Consider the following 19,973-nt stretch of genomic DNA (forward strand, 5'->3'; position numbering starts at 1 on the left):
AAGGGGAGCTGCGGAAATACAGCAAAAGCCACAGGAATACGGCACCCACGAAATGACACGGGGATTTGCAAAATGTTATCGCTGCGGCAGAACAACCCATGACCAGAAGGACTGCTGGTCCAAGGACAAAATATGCAGGCAATGCGGAAAGATGGGACACATTGCATGAGTTTGCAGATCTGGGAAGAAGACCAATGACAACAAAAAGGCTACTAAGGAGCCGTACAGGAAAGAACAAAAGATGACGGACAGTAGTTCCGAAGACCAGATGAGCGATAGTGAATCCGGGAACAAGAGACTAAGCTGTCTCAAACTTCACAACGTAATCACAAAAGAGGATCACCGAACCATTTGGGTCACCCTCACGGTAGCAGGGTCCCAAGTCAAAATGGAATTGGATACAGGATCAGCTCTAACCGTCATGAATCGATGAGACTACGAGCGGTTATTCTCACACATACCCTTGAAAGAGTCATCCATTGTCTTGAAGACGTATGCAGGGCAAAAGGTATACCCCAGCGGAAAAATAAGGGTGCCTGTCGAATACAACGGCAAGGAAATACAGAAATTGTATCTGTACATACTGCAAGATGGTGGACCACCGTTATTGGGATGTGAATGGATCAGAAAGATAAGTTTAGACTGGCACTCCATTCAGGCACTGACGGTGGCTGGTAAAAAGGATGATGACGTCACTCCTGGACGATTGTCAACAATCTTAGCTAACGCCAAAGAGGTTTTTCAACAAGAACTGGGAACTCTTAAAGGCGTAACCGCCTCAATAAAAATAGAAGAGAATGCAATTCCCAAGTTTTTCAAAGCAAGACCGGTACCATATACAATTCGCCCAGCCGTCGAGGCAGAGCTGGAGAATCTGGAGAATGCAGGCGTGTTATCTAAAGTAGACTGGAGCGAGTGGGCGACACCCATCATTCCTGTCATGAAGAAAACGTTAAACAATAAGTCTGAGGAGCCAAGGAAGGTTCGCATCTGTGGGGTCTTCAAGGTGATGGTGAACCAAGTCCTTCACACAGTACAATATCCTCTTCCAAGGATAGAAGATATCTTCGCCTCACTATCTGGAGGGAAGTGTTTTACAAAAATTGACCTAGCACAAGCATATTTGCAGATGGAGGTTGAAGAATCCTCTAGGAAGTATCTCACGATAAACACTCACAAAGGTCTTTACCAGTATAATCGACTGGTATTCGGAGTAGCATCAGCTCCGGCGATATGGCAAAGAGCGATGGAACAAGTCCTGCAAGGAATTCCGGGGACTCAGTGTTACTTGGACGACATCCTAGTGACAGGTGAAGATGACAGTGAACACCTTGCCAACCTAGAGCAGGTGCTCACTAGACTACGTGAGCATGGGCTACGGGCCAATCGCCCCAAGTGCGAGTTTTTTAAGAAACATATATCGTATTGTGGCCACGTGATTGATGAAGAGGGGTTACATAAGTCCCCTGACAAAATTGAAGCGGTAGTTAAGGCTCCAGCGCCTGAAAAAGTGTCACAACTGAGGTCATTCCTCGGATTGGTGAATTACTACCATAAGTTTTTGCCGAATTTGTCGACAATTCTGCACCCACTGAACGCCCTACTACAAACGGGAGTAGCATGGAAATGGAGCGATGAATGTAAGCGAGCCTTTCAGAAGAGTAAGGACCTAATCACTTCAAGAGAAGTATTGGCTCACTACAACCCATCACTACCGTTAAGACTGGCGTGTGATGCGTCTCCCTACGGCATTGGGGCGGTACTGTCACATAAATTCCTTGATGGTTCAGAGAGGCCGATAGCTTTTGCGTCACGCTCGTTAACTTCAGCCGAGCGTAACTACGCCCAGATTGACAGGGAGGCCCTCAGCCTGGTGTGGGGGGTGAAGAAGTTCAATCACTACCTGCACGGTCAGAAATTTACTCTACTTACTGATCATCAACCTCTTGTCTCCATTTTCAACCCTCAGAAGGGCGTACCGATAATGACAGCACAACGGCTACAGAGGTGGTCCCTTTTCCTAGGGGCACACCAATATGACATCGAGTACAAAGGAACTAAACAGCATGGGAATGCTGATGGATTGTCGTGCCTACCATTGCCGACGGTGGAAGAAGAACTTGCAGTGGATCCAGTGGAGATATTCCACTCGACCATAGTCGAATGTCTCCTTGTGACGAATGCAAACATAGAAAAGGAAACACGAAATGACCCGACACTCTCCTGGGTCTATGATTTAACGGTGAAGGGGTGGCCAGCACATGGTGAACCACTGCTGCCAGCATTCTCGCTGAGAAGAGAACAGCTGTCAGTGTGCAGAGGAACCTTGTTGTGTGGATCCAGAATAGTAATTCCACCCAAATTGAAGGATAGAGTGCTCAATGACCTTCATGAGGGTCATCTGGGAGGGGTAAAAATGAAGAACTTAGCCAGAGCGTTTGTGTGGTGGCCGGGAATCGATAGAGAAATTGAAGAGATGACCAAGAGCTGTACAGGATGCCAGAAGGTCCAAAACGCCCCACCACAAGCCCCTCTACATCCATGGGAGTGGCCCTCATCTACATGGCAAAGGGTGCACATTGATTTTGCTGGACCATTTATGGACTCGATGTTTTTAATTGCGGTGGATGCACATTCAAAGTGGCCAGAGGTAATAAAAATGTCCTCAACCACCACAGAAAAAACTATCACAGTGTTACGAACCATATTCGCCAGGAATGGGCTGCCTGAACAGATTTGCTCCGACAATGGACCACAGTTTGTGTCTGAAGAGTTCTGGAGGTTCTTAAAGAACAATGGTGTTAAGCATTACACATCCGCCCCATACCATCCAGCCACTAATGGATTGGCCAAGAGGTTCGTTCAAACATTCAAGAAGGCTATCAAGGCAATGTGTAATGAAGACATACCCCTACAACACAAGGTGGATAACTTCTTGTTTGCCTACCGGAATGCGACACATGCGGTTACCAACCAAACTCCAGCCATGGTGTTCTTCAATCGAAGACTAAGATGCCGCTTGGATTTGGTTAAGCCAAACATCAGAAGAGATGTGGAGAACAGGCAGTTTCAGAATATGAATGAAAGGCCAACCAGGAGTTTTAAGATAGGTCAACCAGTTTTGGCCCGGGACTACCGCACAGAGAAATGGCAGCCAGGAACGATCTGCACACGGCAAGGACCTCTAATGTATACCGTGGACGTTGGAGAGAGCATTGTAAGACGCCATGCTGACCAGATTCTAGAGTCACTGGAAAACGTCAAATCTACACCACGATCCTATACACCTGGTGATGAAACCGAAGTACCAATTGCATCTACCTCAGAATCGGTGATATTGGAAGCAGACGAACCAAACAACGACATTGATCCCGACTCAACTTTGCCAGAAGAACCTGATACCCCAACGAGGCGTTATCCAGACAGAATCAGGAAGCCTCCTCAAAGACTGAATTTATAATTGCTTAACTTCAACTAATGTATCTAGCAACTGTAATTGTAAATATGTTGTTTCATTGTTAATTGAATGTTATGTACTGTTTAGCTAAAAGGGGAGGAATTGTAGTGTATGTACTTTGCAGAAGGAACTATATTCTGCAGCCCCTGTATACTGCAGTACCAGTAGTGACCACCCCTGTATATAAGCCTGTGCAGTAACATTTGCATAGTAGTTCCAGGTTGCCTCCATTCAGTAAAGACCTGTTATAACCAACTCCTGCAGTCCGTGTCTCAATTATACACGGACATAATACCTAGGAGAACCTAAGACTGGCAACAAGGCCTCAGCTATGAGGGGCTGATCAGCATATGGCCCTGGAGCTACCAACGGCTTTAAGGCGGTCTGCATGCATCAGCACCTCTCACATGTAGGATGTGAATTTGCTGCCACGGTGCAGAATCTACTAGGCACATCACCAACTGTCAGTCCGCTGGCACATGGGCTGTAGCTACGGGTAAGTCCGGGGGTAGAAGAGTCGGCCAGGCCAAGGGTGGGGGGGGGGGTAGGGGGGAGGGATTGGCGAACACAGGCCGGCAGCAGTCCACAGTATTTTTGTGGGGCTGGAGGAGCAGTCTCTCCTAAAATGGTAATTAGAGATGGATGTACATCATGGGACTCCGATTTGCATATTAAAAGAGACCTACTGCCTGAAACAGGCAGGCACTTTAGCCACCCAGTGATAGGCCCTTGTGAAAGTCTTCTAGCCACATTTTCAGTTGTATTCATTGAGTATTTTATAAGAAATCACTGCTTTTCGTAGGCCCAAAAGAAAACCTCAGCAGAGTGATTACAAAATGGTTGAAACTGTACAGAAGCAGGAGGCTTTTCATTTCATTAAATTGTTTTTGTCGTTGTTTCTTTGTAATCCTGAAATAATTCTTGTAATGTGGTATTCTTTTTGAATACTATGTAATATAATGGGCTATTAAAAGGCACATTACATTAGTATGCTTTTGCATAGAGCTGCAACTGAGAACTCCCTTTTATACTACTTTAGGAGCTTACAGATACCAATCCTGCTAGGTTTAGCTGGCAGGGCCAAGACTGGGCGGAGTACCCACGAGTTTGGGTTAGAATGCAGTAGGGACATAATTAGAACATTGTTGTGTATGTACCTTTAAGGGAATAACTGGTTTTAGACTGCAGTACCGGCAGTGACCACCCCTGTATAAAAGGCCCTAGCAGGCTTCTGTATTTCAGTCTGACGTTGCCTCCTGTTCAGTAAAGTACCTGTTAAACTGTTCTCCCGAAGTCCGTGTATTATTGAGGCACGGACTTTACAAGTATGACTTTGACCTTTTAATTAGGACCCCGTTTGCTTGGGGCAGGTGTCTGACATGTAACCAGAAACAAGTGGGAGGTGGGAACAATGAAATGAATATTTCTCACACCCTTCAGCTGAGATTGACAGGCAAGTTATCAGTCAGCAGGTATGATGAAGCAACAGTTTTTGTAGAGGCTTGACAATCCAGCTTGCAGCAATAAGCCAGAAATCTTGCAATTTTACAGGATGCTTTGTTGCCTCCCTGGTGCCAGGGTCAAGGATGTCACTGAATGGCTGCAGGGCATTCTGAAGGGGCAGGGCAAACAGTCAGAGGTCGTGGTTCACATCGGTACCAACGACATAGGTAGAAAGAGGGATGAGGTCCTGCAACAAGAATTTAGGGAGCTAGGTAGCAGATTAAAAAGCAGGACCTCAAAGGTTGTAATCTCTGGATTACTCCCGGTGCCACGTGCTAGTGAGTATAGGAATAGGAGGATAGAGCAGATGAATGCGTGGCTAAAGAGTTGGTGCAGGAGGGAAGGCTTTAGTTTCCTGGATCACTGGGTCTGCTTCTGGGGAAGGTGGGACCTGTACAAGTCGGATGGTTTGCACCTGAAATGGAACGGGACCAACATCCTTGCGGGGAGGTTTGCTAGTACTGCAGGAGTCAGGAGACACCTACCTCTAAGGGAAAAGTGCATGAGGCAAAACCCGCAGCCCCAAGTAAAAAGGAGTGGCATCAGGAGGGGAATCGCCCTCCCCAAGCCAAGCTCAATTGCTACGGGTGTGGGAAGGATGGACATTGGCGCAGGGACTGTAAAAATCCGTGGAAGGATAATAAGGGAAGATCTCCCGCAGCCCAAGCCCAAGCCCAGACCGCCGCCCCAGCACGAGTCCAGTTCCAAGCCGCAGCCCCTGTCCCAGAAAAGGGAACCGGTGCAGTTATGGATCCCGCTGCGATAGAGTCAATTATAGAGGCAATGCGGTCTCTTATGATCTCGCAGGGGAGGGTAGCAGTCACCACTGGTCCTGTCGTTCCCGCAGCCCCGACCGTTTCACCCCAATGACTAGAGCCAGCGCAGCCAGTTGACAAGGCTAGATGGAGGAAGATGCCTCCCCAGCAAAGCAAGACCCACCGGTCCCCACCACTTGCGTAGTGGAGGTGCCCCGGCGCACTAAATGGTTTCACGTAAATCAGTGCAAACTATTTAAGCCGGGTGCAAAAGAGACAACAACCGAAGCCAGGTCTGAGGGTAAAAATCCTCAGCCTGAGGTGTGCAAAAGGTCACAGACCACACAGGCTGGAACCGCAGCCTGCTTGAGGGGAGGAGCTATCCCGCCCACCTAGGAGGTTTCCCCATTGGCCTGGGACTCGGACGGGGAAGAGCCCGAACAGCTAGGCCCCGCCCTTGACACGATTCTGGAGGAGGTGGAGTCGGAGGACGGAGGTCCCGCCCTCGGCTCAAGCTTAGGGGAGGTAGAACTTGGGGGCGGAGATTCTCCACCTGTAGGGACAGGTAGGGAGGAGTCGTCCGCCACAGACCCAAATCCCGAAGGGGCGGAGCCTGAGGGAAGGGAGCCGAAGCCGACAGTCGTGGAGAAGCCACGGGCTGTGAGGGCTAAAGTCCCAACCAAAGGTCCACTCGCAAAGGGAGCCTCACCCGAAGTACCCCCTCGCAGGTCGTCTGACCCGAGCACAGTTAGAGGGGAGCCCGAACAGCTAGGCCCCGCCCCGGACACGATTCTGGAGGAGGAGGAGCCGGAGGACGGAGGTCCCGCCCTCGACTCAAGCTTAGGGGAGGTAGAACTTGGGGGTGGAGATTCTCCACCTGTAGGGACAGGTAGGGAGGAGTCGTCCGCCACAGACCCAAATCCCAAAGGGGCGGAGCCTGAGGGAAGGGAGCTGAAGCCGGCAGTCATCGTGGAGCCACGGGCTGTGAGGGCTAAAGTCCCAACCAAAGGTCCACTCGCTAAGGGAGCCTCGCCCAAGGCACCCCCTTGCAGGTCGTCTCGAACGCCTCAGCCAGTAAAGCCCTGGCCCGATTCCCCCTACTTCAGCAGACATCGATTTGGGTAATCCCTAGAAAGACACAGTCCCCAATTGGCAGCAAAAGGCTGCGGGGGACTCAAGCTACAGGTCAGTGCGGCCCCGCCACAGGGAGCGGTGAGCTGCAGTCCGAACAGGGATTAGGTAGGCCACCCGGGGATGGGTGGCGCTGTACATAAGTTTAGTTAAGTTTAAGTTTGGTTAAGTATAAGGTGTGTAAATTTTTAAGGTGATGGGTGTTATAAGGAATAGTTTAGAATCTGCCCAGCATGTGTGTTTGTTTTGGATCGAGATCGAAAGACCAGCTCATGCCTTCACCTAGGCCAGAATCTCTCGGGAGCCTAGCTGTATCGTTTAATCTGTTGCAGGAACCAAAGGTACTATGGAAGGGATTCTCATCGTGTTCGCGGTGATCGGGTGTAGCTTGGCCTATCGGGGCTACACCAAGGACTCCATCGTATATGGATGCTCTGGGGACACAGCCCCCATCGCGACTGATGGGACAGGAGAACGGGACGTTGAGGAAACAGCTACCTACTTCCACGAAGGGAGGTGGCCAGGATGGCTGGGGTCGAACTCTACGGGATACTCCAGCCAGTCTGGGTTTGCATACAGAGAGACTTCTCTAATGTGTCCCAGGGTGAGGATCATCGCGCCCAGAGTCAGCGTCACCGTCGGAAGGAAGATTTGTTTGCTATGTAATGGACATGTTCCTTTGGACAGATGGTGGTGGCTTCGGAAGCTGAGTAAGACCATGAAGAACTCCACGGTCGAGTGGGAGCGACTGGGTAACAATACCCATCGGACTATTACGGGGACTCATGGGGGATTGAGTGTCTGTTGGGACAAATGGTGGGAACCAGATGAGGGGATTTACATCTGTATGTGGGGTTCAGAACGCGTCTGCCCCACAGGCGTCTCCATCTTTTTCCAAAGACAGTGGCAGGATGCTGGGAAAGGGATGAGGTGGGACGTCAGCACATGGGCGTGCGGAGTCCCATACTCTCAGATCCCGGTGAATGCCACTGAGCTCATCACCCGCCCCCACAAGCCCCTGCCCACGATTCCGGTAGCCAAAGCCCGCAAGGAAGGGTGCCCCGCCACTACCAAGGGACCCGGGAATGGACTGGTATTGGTACCCACAGGTCAGGTGCTGTACCAAGGGGTGCACTACGCGGTGGCCTCGGTGATTTTAAACCTCACCGAGGTGCAATTGCCAGAGTGGTGCCCCATTAAACGGAGCAATTGTACCAGGTCCTGTTAACAAATATGTTCAGACAATTTTATGATTTCGACTTTGCCGATGTCGAAAGAGCCGGATTGTACACCACACCACATGAGGTCTTGGACAGGGTAGGGAGACAAAGAAGGGGTACAGTCAATGATATTTTTACTGTTTTTAACACAGGGACTTCCGTCATCAACACTCTGGATGACGTGGAGCTGCTGACCCAGATCAATGGTTTAAAAGCGCGGTTAAGGAAGATACTGACGGACGAGAATAAGGTAGTGGGTTCTGAGTTACATGAGGACCAGGCCATGACACTACACTTAAAAGAAATCATAGCTGAGCTGGAGAAACACGCTAAAACGGTAAATGCTCTCATCAGAGAGGATCGGAATGCGTCAGATCTGGCTGCGCAGAACGAAGCGTGCATGCTGTAGGGGGCGTGGTTACTGGGCGAGGGCCGCAGTAATCTGGAGGATTTAAAACAAGGTTTGGTCCCCTCCTGGATCAGCAATAAGCACCTCGTAGCCCTCCACCCTTTTGAGAACGCATTAAGTCCGTGCCAGCTCAGACTAGCTTCAGAGGCCTACCCAGTCCCAGTGGACTGTGGGCGGTCTAATCACACCATTATGGGTATAGTGGTAAGAATGCCGGTTATGGGAAAGACAGCTAAACCCGCCCCGGTATACAGGGTGGAGAACATTGGAGTCATTCAAGGGGGTGCACACATTCGCTATACAGTGGTCCCACCGTACGTCATTCGATGGGAGCATGCAATGACAGGTACCTACCTCTCGGGGTGCCGGAGCCGGGGAGCACACATCATCCTGTGTCCCCAGCACTTGAATGCCTATTCGAAACCACAGTGCGGGTTCAGAACTGCTGGCATGAAGCCTATAAATTGCACCATGGAGGCAACGGCACACGGCCATGTGCCCCCGCAGGTGGCATATATAGGAGGTGGGACATACTGTGTCACCACTGCAGCGCCCCACTACCAACATGGACAGCACGGCTGGTGTCTGGTCAGTGACAGCAGTTTCTGCTTCAAACCCAAGGCAGAAGTTCAAGTGGCCCAAGAGCGAATTGTCCCTATTCCTGAACCTTCCACTGTTCACCTCACTGTCAAGGAAAATTTCACCGATCTGCAACGATTCATTGCACATTTTGGCTATATCATTCCCCCTCTCCCTGAAGGCCTCACCAAGATACTAAAAGCCGTTGCCGTTTCACAGAAACATTTTTACACGCTGGAGCAGAAGACATTAGAAATAGGGGCAAACATATTAGATATAGTGACCCCACAGTGGTGGGACCTGTTCACTAATATAGAAGTCCCTTCTTGGATTAGGATAGCCTCTCACATCCTCGTAGTATGTCAGATTTTTATTGTGATTTATTTACTTTTTGTACATTGTAAGAGGGACAAACGATTCCAGAAGTATGAGAACAGAGGAGAGTGGAGGGAGCATTATGTGCGGGTAGACGAGGAGACACCCATTTGAATTTTTGCTGCTATGTATAGAGTTAAAGTTTCCCTCCCTCCTCTATTTTTGATAGTATTCATGTGTGATTTTGTGTGTATTTTCTTTCTTTATTATTTTTATTGAAGTTTATTATGTGTGTTGTTATTAATAAAAATAATATGTATGAACCAGGTGGTGTAGAGGTATTAGGCCCTCTCCACGCCTGGAAATGTGTGTGTCAGATTTTAATTCCAATGTATTTGCCATCTATAGATGCTTTATGTACACTGTGGGTTTTTCTGAAATGGCAAATGCATGTGTCGTGGGGTCATAGATAGGTAAATACAGGGGATGGTTTGATTATGGAGAGTCAGAAAATTTTGCTCACCCAGAATTATGATACTTCAAGCAAGTTATAGTATCATCAGGGGGGACTGTAGAATTCGCAAAATTGAACATTGTCCTATAAGGGTCTATTGGCAGAAAAGGTCTTAATTTTAAAGACTGTTTTAAAAGAAGCCCAGAAAAAGGGGACACATAAAATGGCTGCCAGACCCAGTGACCAGCTTTTGGGACACTTTAAAATGGTTCCTGCAGTCCCCAGACAGCTTTTGTGGATTCAGCCCACAGTAAGTTCTGGAAGGCAGTTTCAGGGAAAACGAAACCAGACAGAGCCCCATACATATAGATTGGATGCAGATCCGATCAGATCGGCCTGTAGATAAAGGCCATCTAAATGTTTACCCAGACAAAGGGGAACAGATTCAAGTTCAAAGACGGACATTAAAGACAATACAAGGTCATTCCAAACCAGAGATGGCAGTTACCGGCCATCCCGAAGATACTTTAAAAACAAAGACTACCCCGCTGTGCTACAAGCCCGCCAAAAGTTAAACAAAGACTAACCTTGATTTGGCGGGAGGTAAGGGCCTCCATGGAAAAGTATAACTGGAGTCCCAGGGTAGCCATCGGGAGAGCTTTTGCAGCTTTTAGCTTGGTAGCTTTCTGGAGAGCCAGTCATTTCAAGAGATTGCTCGGGGGTCCAAAGAAGGCCTTTTCGGACGCAGAAGAAGAAGACGAGGCCCGGGGTAGTTATCGGGAGATCATCGACAAAAACCCCGGGCCGTTGACGAGACGAGGAGAGAGTTGACGAGAAGAAGAGGAGACGAAACACCCTACAGAATGGGTGGCCAGCGTTGAATGCAGGAGCACAGAGAAATCAGGACTGTGACCACTATCGTGGTATGCAGGAGCACGGAGAAAAACTAACTGCGGGCGAAATGATGGTCAGCGCGTCTTGCTGAAGAGAAGGAGCCATCAGCTTGAGCAGCCCGCTGCTCCTACAGCCCAACGACCACGTGGAGACAGGACGCCTGAGAGGACCTAAACGCAGACTTCAAAACCTCTATGTTTCTAACTGGGATTGGTGAGCATGTTTCTGGCCCCTCATAATCTAATCTAGCTAGGTTTAGGGGGTGGGCATTTTAGGGGATAATTAACAATGAGTTGTTGTCCCTCGATATTCCATGTGCTTCCCTATTTCATGATGAACCTTGTAAAGCGTAATATGCCTGTAGATATGTTGGTTAGTACTGTATTATGATTTGTTTTTCCCTCCCATGTACCTTATTGGCTTACATTCAATTTTTCCTTTGTGCAATAAAATTTCATTTTGTTTCATTAAACTTGGTCTATAGAGTATTCTCTGCATTGTAGTTCCTGCCTCAAAGTCCAGTGTATAGAACCTAAGGGGTGAGTGGGTCAAATCACTCGGTGAATTGCTGTGCAAGAGCGAGAGGCCTCTAGAGAGAGAGAGAGAGACCTCGTCGATCGAAAACCCCTTACAACCTGGAGGCAGAATGAGCAGCAGGAGACCTAAGTCTGCTCCCAGATTTGATGACGCCGCCCTACAAGCTTTGGTGGAGGGAGCAAGAGCTAGTAAGGAGGTGCTCTTCCCTTCCTCACGGAGGAAGATGCCTCCCCAGCAAACGAAGGCTGTGTGGGTCCAGGTGGCCCAGGAGGTGAACTCGTTATCCCTCATCCGCAGAACCTGGCTTCAGTGCATGAAGAGGTTTCATGACCTTCGGCGCACTGGAAAAGTGAGTATGACTTTGCCATGACCCTCAATCTGATCCCCATTGGCTCTCCTCACCAGCACTCAGCTTTAGCAACCTCTTCCTCCACATCCCACTTGACACTGACATCCCTGCACCCTTACCCATTCGCTCTCTCTCTCTATGGTCACATTCACCTAACTATTCGACTATGCAGCCCTCACACTCCCTATCACTGTGATGCTATGAAAACAACTTACAACACACAGGGAGGGCCCTTGGTCTTGCCAACTCACTCCATCTTTGTCTCCTTCTAAGCATCTATGCTATGGATTCTCTACACTCACTCCTTCATTCTCACTCAAACTCCACTTGTCTCCCTCATTGCAGGAAAAGAGAGCTCACACTAAGAGGGAAAGAGTGAGGACAGGAGCAGGGCCACCCTCAGTAGCCCACCTCACCCCTTGGGAGGAGGCAGTCCTGGAGATAGTGGGACTCGAGGACGATGCACAAGTGGGGGACGGACAGACGGGTGCATCAGAGAAAGCTGGTGACAGAATAGTTTTTCATCTCTCTCAATGACATTGCATGAGTCGCTGATAATGATTCTGAAGCTCTAACATATGGACTTATGATCATCTGCAATATGCAATGTGCATGTAACCTTGGCCTCACATCTCTGACTCTTTCCTTTACTCCCCCACAGGACCATCGCAAGCACCCGTCCCCACTATCGAGGAGGAACAGCCTGAGTCTCCAGACTCCTCAGAGGAAGCTGCAACTTCTGAGGGCGCAGCGTCAGCAGAATTCATTCAACCCAGCACCAGTGCAGACATTCACACCTCGGTGGGACCATCACGAGATAGTGTAGTGTTGTCACCTGGTGTATCACAGTTCACAAGTGAGCATCAGCAGATTGTGGAGACAGTGACAGCAGTGGAGAGTCCTAATCGGAGGGCGCAGGACTCTCCAAGCTCAGCTCAGCTGCATGTCAATCCTCTGCCTCTGGGTCCATCCAGAAGAACAGCAGTGCTGGAACTCCAGGAACAGGTGCAGGAGTCTCTGGCAGGTTTTGTCTCCAGGGTCGCTGCGAGTGTGGAGCGAATGGAGGAGTCCATCGCGAACATGAGCAGAGCCTTTGTGGAGTCATTGGCGCATGAACGCAGCACCACGGGAAGGATGACAACCTCCGTGGAAAGGATGGCTACAGTAGAAAAGAGGATGGCTACGGCTATGGAGGAGCTAAGTCGCCAGAGTGTAGAAAACATGGTGAGTGTTCAGAATAGACTGACATCTCTGGAGGAGCGATGGGCAGCTATTGAACAGAGAAACCAGACCTTCATGGAAGTCCTTCTGAGTAGGGCTGCCAGTGCAGATACGGGTCCCCATGGCCCCCTGATGTGCAGCAAGGTGCTCTCAAGCCTCAAGCCACTTGCAAGCGCTTAGGTGGACCTGACCCATGAGAGGGATGTTGGTGGCAGAGAACAAGGAAGTGGAGGCTCCTCTCCAAGCGCTCACACGACCATGCCACTTCAGAGCCCTCGGTCAGTGCTGCACCAGAGTCCCCACCCAACTGAGATCGGCGTCTCAACCCCTGCACAACCGCAGGAGCAGCAGACTGTTGGCGAGCCCTCACAGGTTCCAACCCCAGAGGATGCCTGCCAAAGGTGTCGAGACAGGAGCAGCAAGAAACTGAGCAAGGGGCCTGCACATCTGCTGAAGCCACAGGGGAAGCACCACGTAGGAGCACGCGTAAGAGAAAGATACTGCACAAATAGTCACAAGGGTAGTCACTTGGGTGAAATGTTGTGTTTATTTTTAAAATGCCATCAGTTGGTTATTGTAAATAAAAATTCTGATGGCAACTGTTGCAGTTGTGGCGTGTGTCATTTTGCAAATGGGACTTCCACGTTGAGGGCTTAGGATTACTTGCAATTGTCAGTATGGTGGTCAAATTGCTAGGAATCCTCTGGTTCTTGGCCATTGTCGATGCTCAGGTAAGAAGCTGCGAGGCAAAAGTGCTTGATTGGCTAGGCTAAGCAAATCTGGCCAAGATGAGTGCGTTCCTTGCATCCCGGGCAGTAATGTTCTCGTGCACTGTTGCCGCTGGTTGATGGGCCTCTGCAAGATGTTCGTTTTCGCTCTCCTCCTACTCCTCCTCCCCATCTGAGGAGGATATATGAGGAGCCACCTGGTCCTCAGGAATCTGCAAGCCACGACGCTGTGCTATGTTGTGAAGTGCACAGCAAACCATGGCGATTCTGGAGACCCTGGCTGCTGAGTACTGCAGAGCTGCACTTGATCTATCCAGACATCTGAAGCGCATCTTCAGCATGCCGATGGTTTGCTCGATTATGGATCTGGTGGAAATGTGGCTGTAGTTGTAGCTCTCCTCAGCTTCGTTGGATGGGCTCCTCAACGGCATCATTAGCCACGTCTTCAGGGGATAGCCCTTGTCTCCAAGTAGCCATCTGTTAAGTTGGTCTGGCAGGCTAAAGAGCGGAGGCACACTAGACTGGTGCAGTATGAAGGAGTCATGGCAACTGCCAGGGTACTTGGCACAAACATTCAAAATTTCCTTCTTGTGGTCACACACCAGCTGTATGTTGAGGGAGTGGAAGCCCTTGCGGTTGACAAAAATACCTGGATTACGATGGGGTGCCTTAAGGGCCACATGTGTGCAGTCAACGACGCCCTGCACCCTTGGAAAGCCTGACAGGTTAGCTAATCCAACTGCACGCGCTGTGACACTTGCTTGATCCTTGGAGAAATGGATGTGATTGTGCGTGATGGCAAAGAGGGCATTGGTTACCTGCGCGATGCAAGTGTGTGCGGCCGCCTGGGAGATACCGCTGATGTCTGCTGCTGATTCCTGGAATGAGCCTGAAGCAAAAAAGTTGAGTGCGGTGGTGACTTTGACGGCCACTGATAAGGGGTGTCCACCTGCTCCTCTGGGCTCCAGGTCATGCTACACCATTGCGCAGATGTCACCCACTACCTCTTGCGAAAGTCGGAGCCGCCTTTGGCACTGCTGTTCACTCATTTTGAGGTAGCTGACCCTTTGTCTGTAGACCCTGTTTGGGGGGTATCTCCTGCGCCAATGGGCTTCCATGGGCTGGCGCCTTCTGGCCTGTGCAGCTTCAGGTGGGTGAGCAGCTGCTTTGCGCTCCTGTTGTTGCTGCTGCTGTTGGTGCTGCTGTTGTTCATGGTTCTGCTGCTGCCGTGGCTGGTCTCCGCCGAATCTGATGTCCAGGAGGAAAGGAAATAAATGGTTCCCATGCTTCTGGTAGATGCCTCAGTTGAGGAAGTGCTCAGTCAAGGTGGTGAGAGGGGTTTCCCAGGAGGTCACACTGGAGATGAGTGTCAGGCTCCAAACTTCCACAGCTATGGTTATGCCTTCTAAAAGCTCCCCCAGACCTGAGACAACAAAATCCTGCCACCTGCAAATGATGACTGATCAAATCTCCTATTTAATGGTGGAGCTGCAGCTGATAGTCAGCAATCCAATTGTGCTCCCGCCAGGTTTGCGCCGTCGTGTTTCAGAGGAGACGTGACTCACATGGGAAACATGTTAAAATCGGAAAGGCTTCTCAAAATGGGATAATAGAGGCAATTTAGTGGTTGTTAAGGGCCTTAAGGGCCTATCCTGTCTCTTGGAGGCGGGACAGAGACGGGATCAGAAACCACGCATTTGGGAAAATTGCTTGGAGGCGGGTTCGAGGCGGGGTCGGGCCCGCCCACCACTTTTTGCAATTTTACCACCCCACACGCTTCCATTCCTGCCTCCTTGGGCCTGGCAAAATCGAGCCCTATGACTCTATGGGCTGGATTTTCATTGAGGAGGCGGGTAGGAGGCGGGACTATAACTTTCGGGGTTGTAGTCCCGCCTCCATTGAGTTGTGGCTAACCCACGCGATTTTCACTTGATTGACCTTGTTGAACCTGCCCAGCGGGCTCAGCATGTCAATTAAGGGCCACCCGGCAACAGCTGACGTCACAGATTGACATTTCATCTGTCAAGAGCTTTTGACAGATGAAATATCAGCATTCGACAGCTGTTTGAAGCTGCCAAACACTGACAATCTGTACTCTAAGTTAATTCCTTCCTCTCAGGATGATTTAGAGATCTCTCTGGAACAGAAAGCTGAATGCTGCAACTTTTGACAGATCGCGGCCATTCTGCTTTCTGTGTCGGTGAGATGAGGGACTCCCGAGACCTGAAGGAAGGAAGGCTGTAAAGGTAAGTACATGTAAGTAAAACTTCTTTAAACATTTTACACCCACCAAACACACTTACCTCTGCACTCATGCACCCATCACTCACCTGAACACCGGACATCTCGACCCCTCCAAGCCCTTCATCCCGACGGCCCGCCTCGTTAACTTGGCGTGGTTTGGAGCCGTTGGGAATCCCACACTTCACCAATAAAAATAGGGATTAGGCTAAAAACTGCCTGTTAACTACCTGTTTGAAACTGGCATGGAGGCGGGATGGGTTCGTGTCCCCCGATTTCAAGATTTTAACCCCCCACACGCCTCCAATCCCGCCTCCACGGCTCAATGAAAAGCCTGCCCATATGACTCTATTGCTACTTCGAACCATTACTGCTGCACCTCTTACTGTGCCCCACAGTTTAAGAAAACACTGCAGTAAAAAGTAGCTTCTCAGTTGAAGAAGAGGCTTTCAGTATTGCAGAGATATATGAAATAGAAAATTTACAAGTAGTGCTTTAAATAAAGAGCAAATTGTCAGTACCAAGGTTTGGAAAATAGTTAAAATGCATTTCCAGGAAAGTAGTAATTTCAGAACTGCAATTCCAGCAAAATAAATTAGGATTTTTTGATTCATTCAGACAATAAAAGCATCTCCAGTTGAACACTTACCAATAATAGATTCTCCAGTGAAACACTTTTTCAATATTAATATTCATCAATATTATTTTATTTGAGTATGTATCCTCAACAGACTGTGAATGGTGTGTGGATGGGAAGTGGCAGGGTCAGCTATGTCTTATTATTCCATGTTCAAACACCCTGTGCATTAACTAGTTACTATAGAATGTTTTGCTTCTGTTAATTAGGTAGCACTATCCTCTGAAAAAAATGTTTCTAGTGAGCTTCACAACATGATGGCCCAGAAATTCGGGTCTCCATGGGTGAGTGCGTATGGGGTACTCACCCGTAAGCCCAATGGAGGTGCCGGTTTCGTGCATGCACTGCGCATGCGCGGGAAACTGGCACTTCCATTCCCCTCAAAGAAGGGGTTCAGAGGTGGAACACGTGCGCAGGGGAGGCAGCGCATGCGCATCGAACTTACGTTTTTTTTGCAGGTTTTCCTGGGAGGGTAAGTCTCCAGGAGTTACACTTTTAAAAAGCAGGTGCAAGGCCTGCGTTTTACAAGGTAAGTGGTGAATTAATTAAAATTAAAATATTTTTTCCACAGGTTTATTATTTTTAAATACTTTAAAGAAAGGTAAGTTTATTTTTAGCCCCGTTAGAAAATGTAATTAATTTTTTCAAAAAATTAAATTATTGTTTAAAATGGTTATTTCATGTAATTTATAGGTATTTTAAAAATGTGATTTAAGAAAAAAATTATTTGAAGATTTAGTGATGCTTTGGGGCTTGTATGTCAAACTTATGAATGAAGCATTCCCTGCTACCATTGGCTCTCCGTGGCCCACGTGATTCCAGGGGATGCATCGAACTAACTGCGCCCCTGGGATACGCAAGCACTGCGCGCCGGCAGTTGGAGGAGGCCCATGATCAGAATCCCACGCGGGCCACAGCTTAACGGCCGGCGTGGTAGGTAAGTGCAGGTCAGGGGCTTGCACCCGCGGGAAGCCCCCGACCCGAATTTCTGGGCCGATGTCTTAGTGTCCTGGTATTTATTTTGCATCTTAAAATCCAATATTTTACAAATTAAAATTGGTTTTGAAAGTATTAAATTACAAGAAGCTGCTATTCACACAGAAACTTGCTGCCTAGGGATCCTTTTTGCACATTTGACACGTGCTTTTGGAGCTTACCTGAGTTTTGGAAATTGTCACTGCGATGCTGGTTGACTTTCAGGCGTACTGTGGTCAACTGACAGATAACTGACACATGGTTATGTATTGCAGCATGATGAACAAGTGCATAACCAGCTTCATCTACAACCCCAAGACGAGACATTGGATTGTGTTGACAGTACGTGTGAAAGATGGAAGCAAGTCCACTCTTGGTAGCAGATGTTAGACCAATGGGCAAATTCTGGATGAAAAAAATAAAGAAACTAGTACAATTGCATGAAATTTACACTTCTGCACAGCTTCCTCAAGAACTGGGTTTTCAGAGCATTTGTGAAATGATTTTGTTGAATGTCTGAATTTTCATCTGTAACAGATGGGTACCTGAATCAGTTTTGCCAGGCACAGCATTTTTAAAATGAAATGTTTATTTTTTTTAAATCCCTAGTAATGCAGATATGGTATTATTGATGCACAGATAATGTATGTCTTGTTTCTGTGCTGTACATTCTATGTAATTCTATGTAAGAAAATATTAATACTCAATGGCTAATAGACCATTTGAACCCAGTCTTAGGGATTTGTTCATTACAAACTTCTAAACAGAAATTACATTAAAAAAATTAAACTAGAGGAGGACAAATAGCAGGACAGTACCAGGCCTCAGAGGAGATGTATTGGTAGGTACAGATGTCAGAGATGTTGTGGCAGAGACCCTTGCCTTAGTAGATTGGAAACTTTTGCGAAGAAGACATGTGATCCACTTCTCAAGCTGCAGGCCGTGATGAAGAATGGGCTGGGTGCCTTGTACTTTCCAGCCATGCCAACTGATAACAGTTAATTGGAGACTGAATCTACCATTATCCTTGACCTTATGGCTTAGTGCCATATCTTGTAATTTATTGTCAATGTTGCTAGGTCAAATTCCTGAAACTCCTTACCTAACAGAATGGTGGGAGTACCTTCACACACAGACTGCAGAGGTTCAAGAAGGCGCCTACCACCAACTTCTCAAGGGCAACTATGGTTGGGCAATAAATGCTGGCCTTTCTAGAAACACCCATATCCCGAGATTAAAAAAAATTAATGATAAAAAATTACACAGAGCTCACTGAACATTTTTCTAATCTAAAACAAAGTCCTACTTTCCATAACTGGAGCATTTTAGGAAATATATTTAATTATAAATGGTGTCATTTGAAAGAGTCTTGTTACCCTTTATATTTGTACTACTAGATAACTATCCAAAATCTCAGTGACTAGTCACATACATGGAAAATAGCTGCCAACATTGCTTACTTATAATCATTATCATGATGTATGATACAAATAAATAAAAGCTGCATGACTATACTGTATATACTAAGTATTTCTGTGCAGCATAAAGACAACATTCTTAGTACCTTGCATTTCATGGCTTTTTTATGACCAAATTTTTTCTTTAATTGTTCATTCAACTGGACTTCATTTAATGGTAGCTTCTTGGATTTGAGTGTGCGGATTGTTTCACTCATGGCTCCCCACCACTGAACCTTCTGAATTGTCTGAAAGAGGTTTTCCAGTTCTATAGAGATTATATAATAGCTGTAAAAATAACATAAAACAAGACTTTTTAAACATGGATTAACATGCAATTTTGTATAAAACAACTTCAAATATTTTAAGGATCAAAAAAGAAATCTCTTGATGGCTCAGCAGGTAAAAGTACTGCCCAGTGTGGCACAAAACTAATAGGGTGCAAAATTCGGATCTGTAGTGCCCGTTTTTTGGGCGCTATGAGTGCCCTTAGAGGTCCAAAATGGCATCCATGCCCACACGCATACTTCTGGCACGAGTTACATCGGACGCCATATTGGTGAAAGCGTTAGCGTGTGCGTAGTGAGCATCCGCTGGATGTAGACAGATCATGATGTCAATCAACATGCAATTCTGATTTTATGCCAGAACTGTCATTTTGGAGCTCAATGCTAACACCCTCTCTTAAGCTTGCACAGCTGAACACACGTTCAGCAGCAGGAAGGACCTCTTCCCAAGCGCTATTTAAAGGGATCATCACCTACTTACAGGTTAGTTGCTGATTGATTTCTACTGGCTGTTGCTATGATTCTACAAGTGTTTGGTGCCTTCTATAGTTGTTTAAAGTTGCTAAAGTCTACAAAAAGTGGTGTGGCATGGGCTGAAGGACTTTTTCCTGACTTCAAGGCTTCTGTACAAAACAACTTGCTGACAGACCTGGGTGCATTAGTAGGAATTCTCCTTGGAATACAGCATGACTTGGAGAATGAACAGTGGCTGTGCAGAGCAGGACAAGTTGTTGGAAGAGGGAGGAGGAGGAGGGGGAGAAGAGCTCTCAGCAGGAGGCCATATCCGCCCAGTGTGTTCAGGGAGCAATTCTCCTACCTGAATC

General features: G+C 47.9%; 1 protein-coding gene across 1 annotated transcript in view; it reads right to left on the bottom strand.

Moving 5' to 3' along the window:
* ankar (ankyrin and armadillo repeat containing) overlaps positions 1–19,973 on the bottom strand; it is a 306,667-nt gene that overhangs the window by 202,815 nt on the left and 83,879 nt on the right. The window contains exons 6-7 of the mRNA XM_085984217.1: positions 18,970–19,150; positions 17,588–17,810 (exon numbers count right to left, since the gene is read on the bottom strand). Coding sequence (XP_085840343.1) covers positions 17,588–17,810; positions 18,970–19,150 — 404 coding nt within the window. The remainder of the gene's footprint in view (positions 1–17,587; positions 17,811–18,969; positions 19,151–19,973) is intronic.

Source organism: Somniosus microcephalus, chromosome 4, assembly GCF_052327205.1.
Source record: "Somniosus microcephalus isolate GS21.2 chromosome 4, FLI_Smic_1.0, whole genome shotgun sequence".
NCBI classification, from domain to species: Eukaryota; Metazoa; Chordata; class Chondrichthyes; order Squaliformes; family Somniosidae; genus Somniosus; species Somniosus microcephalus.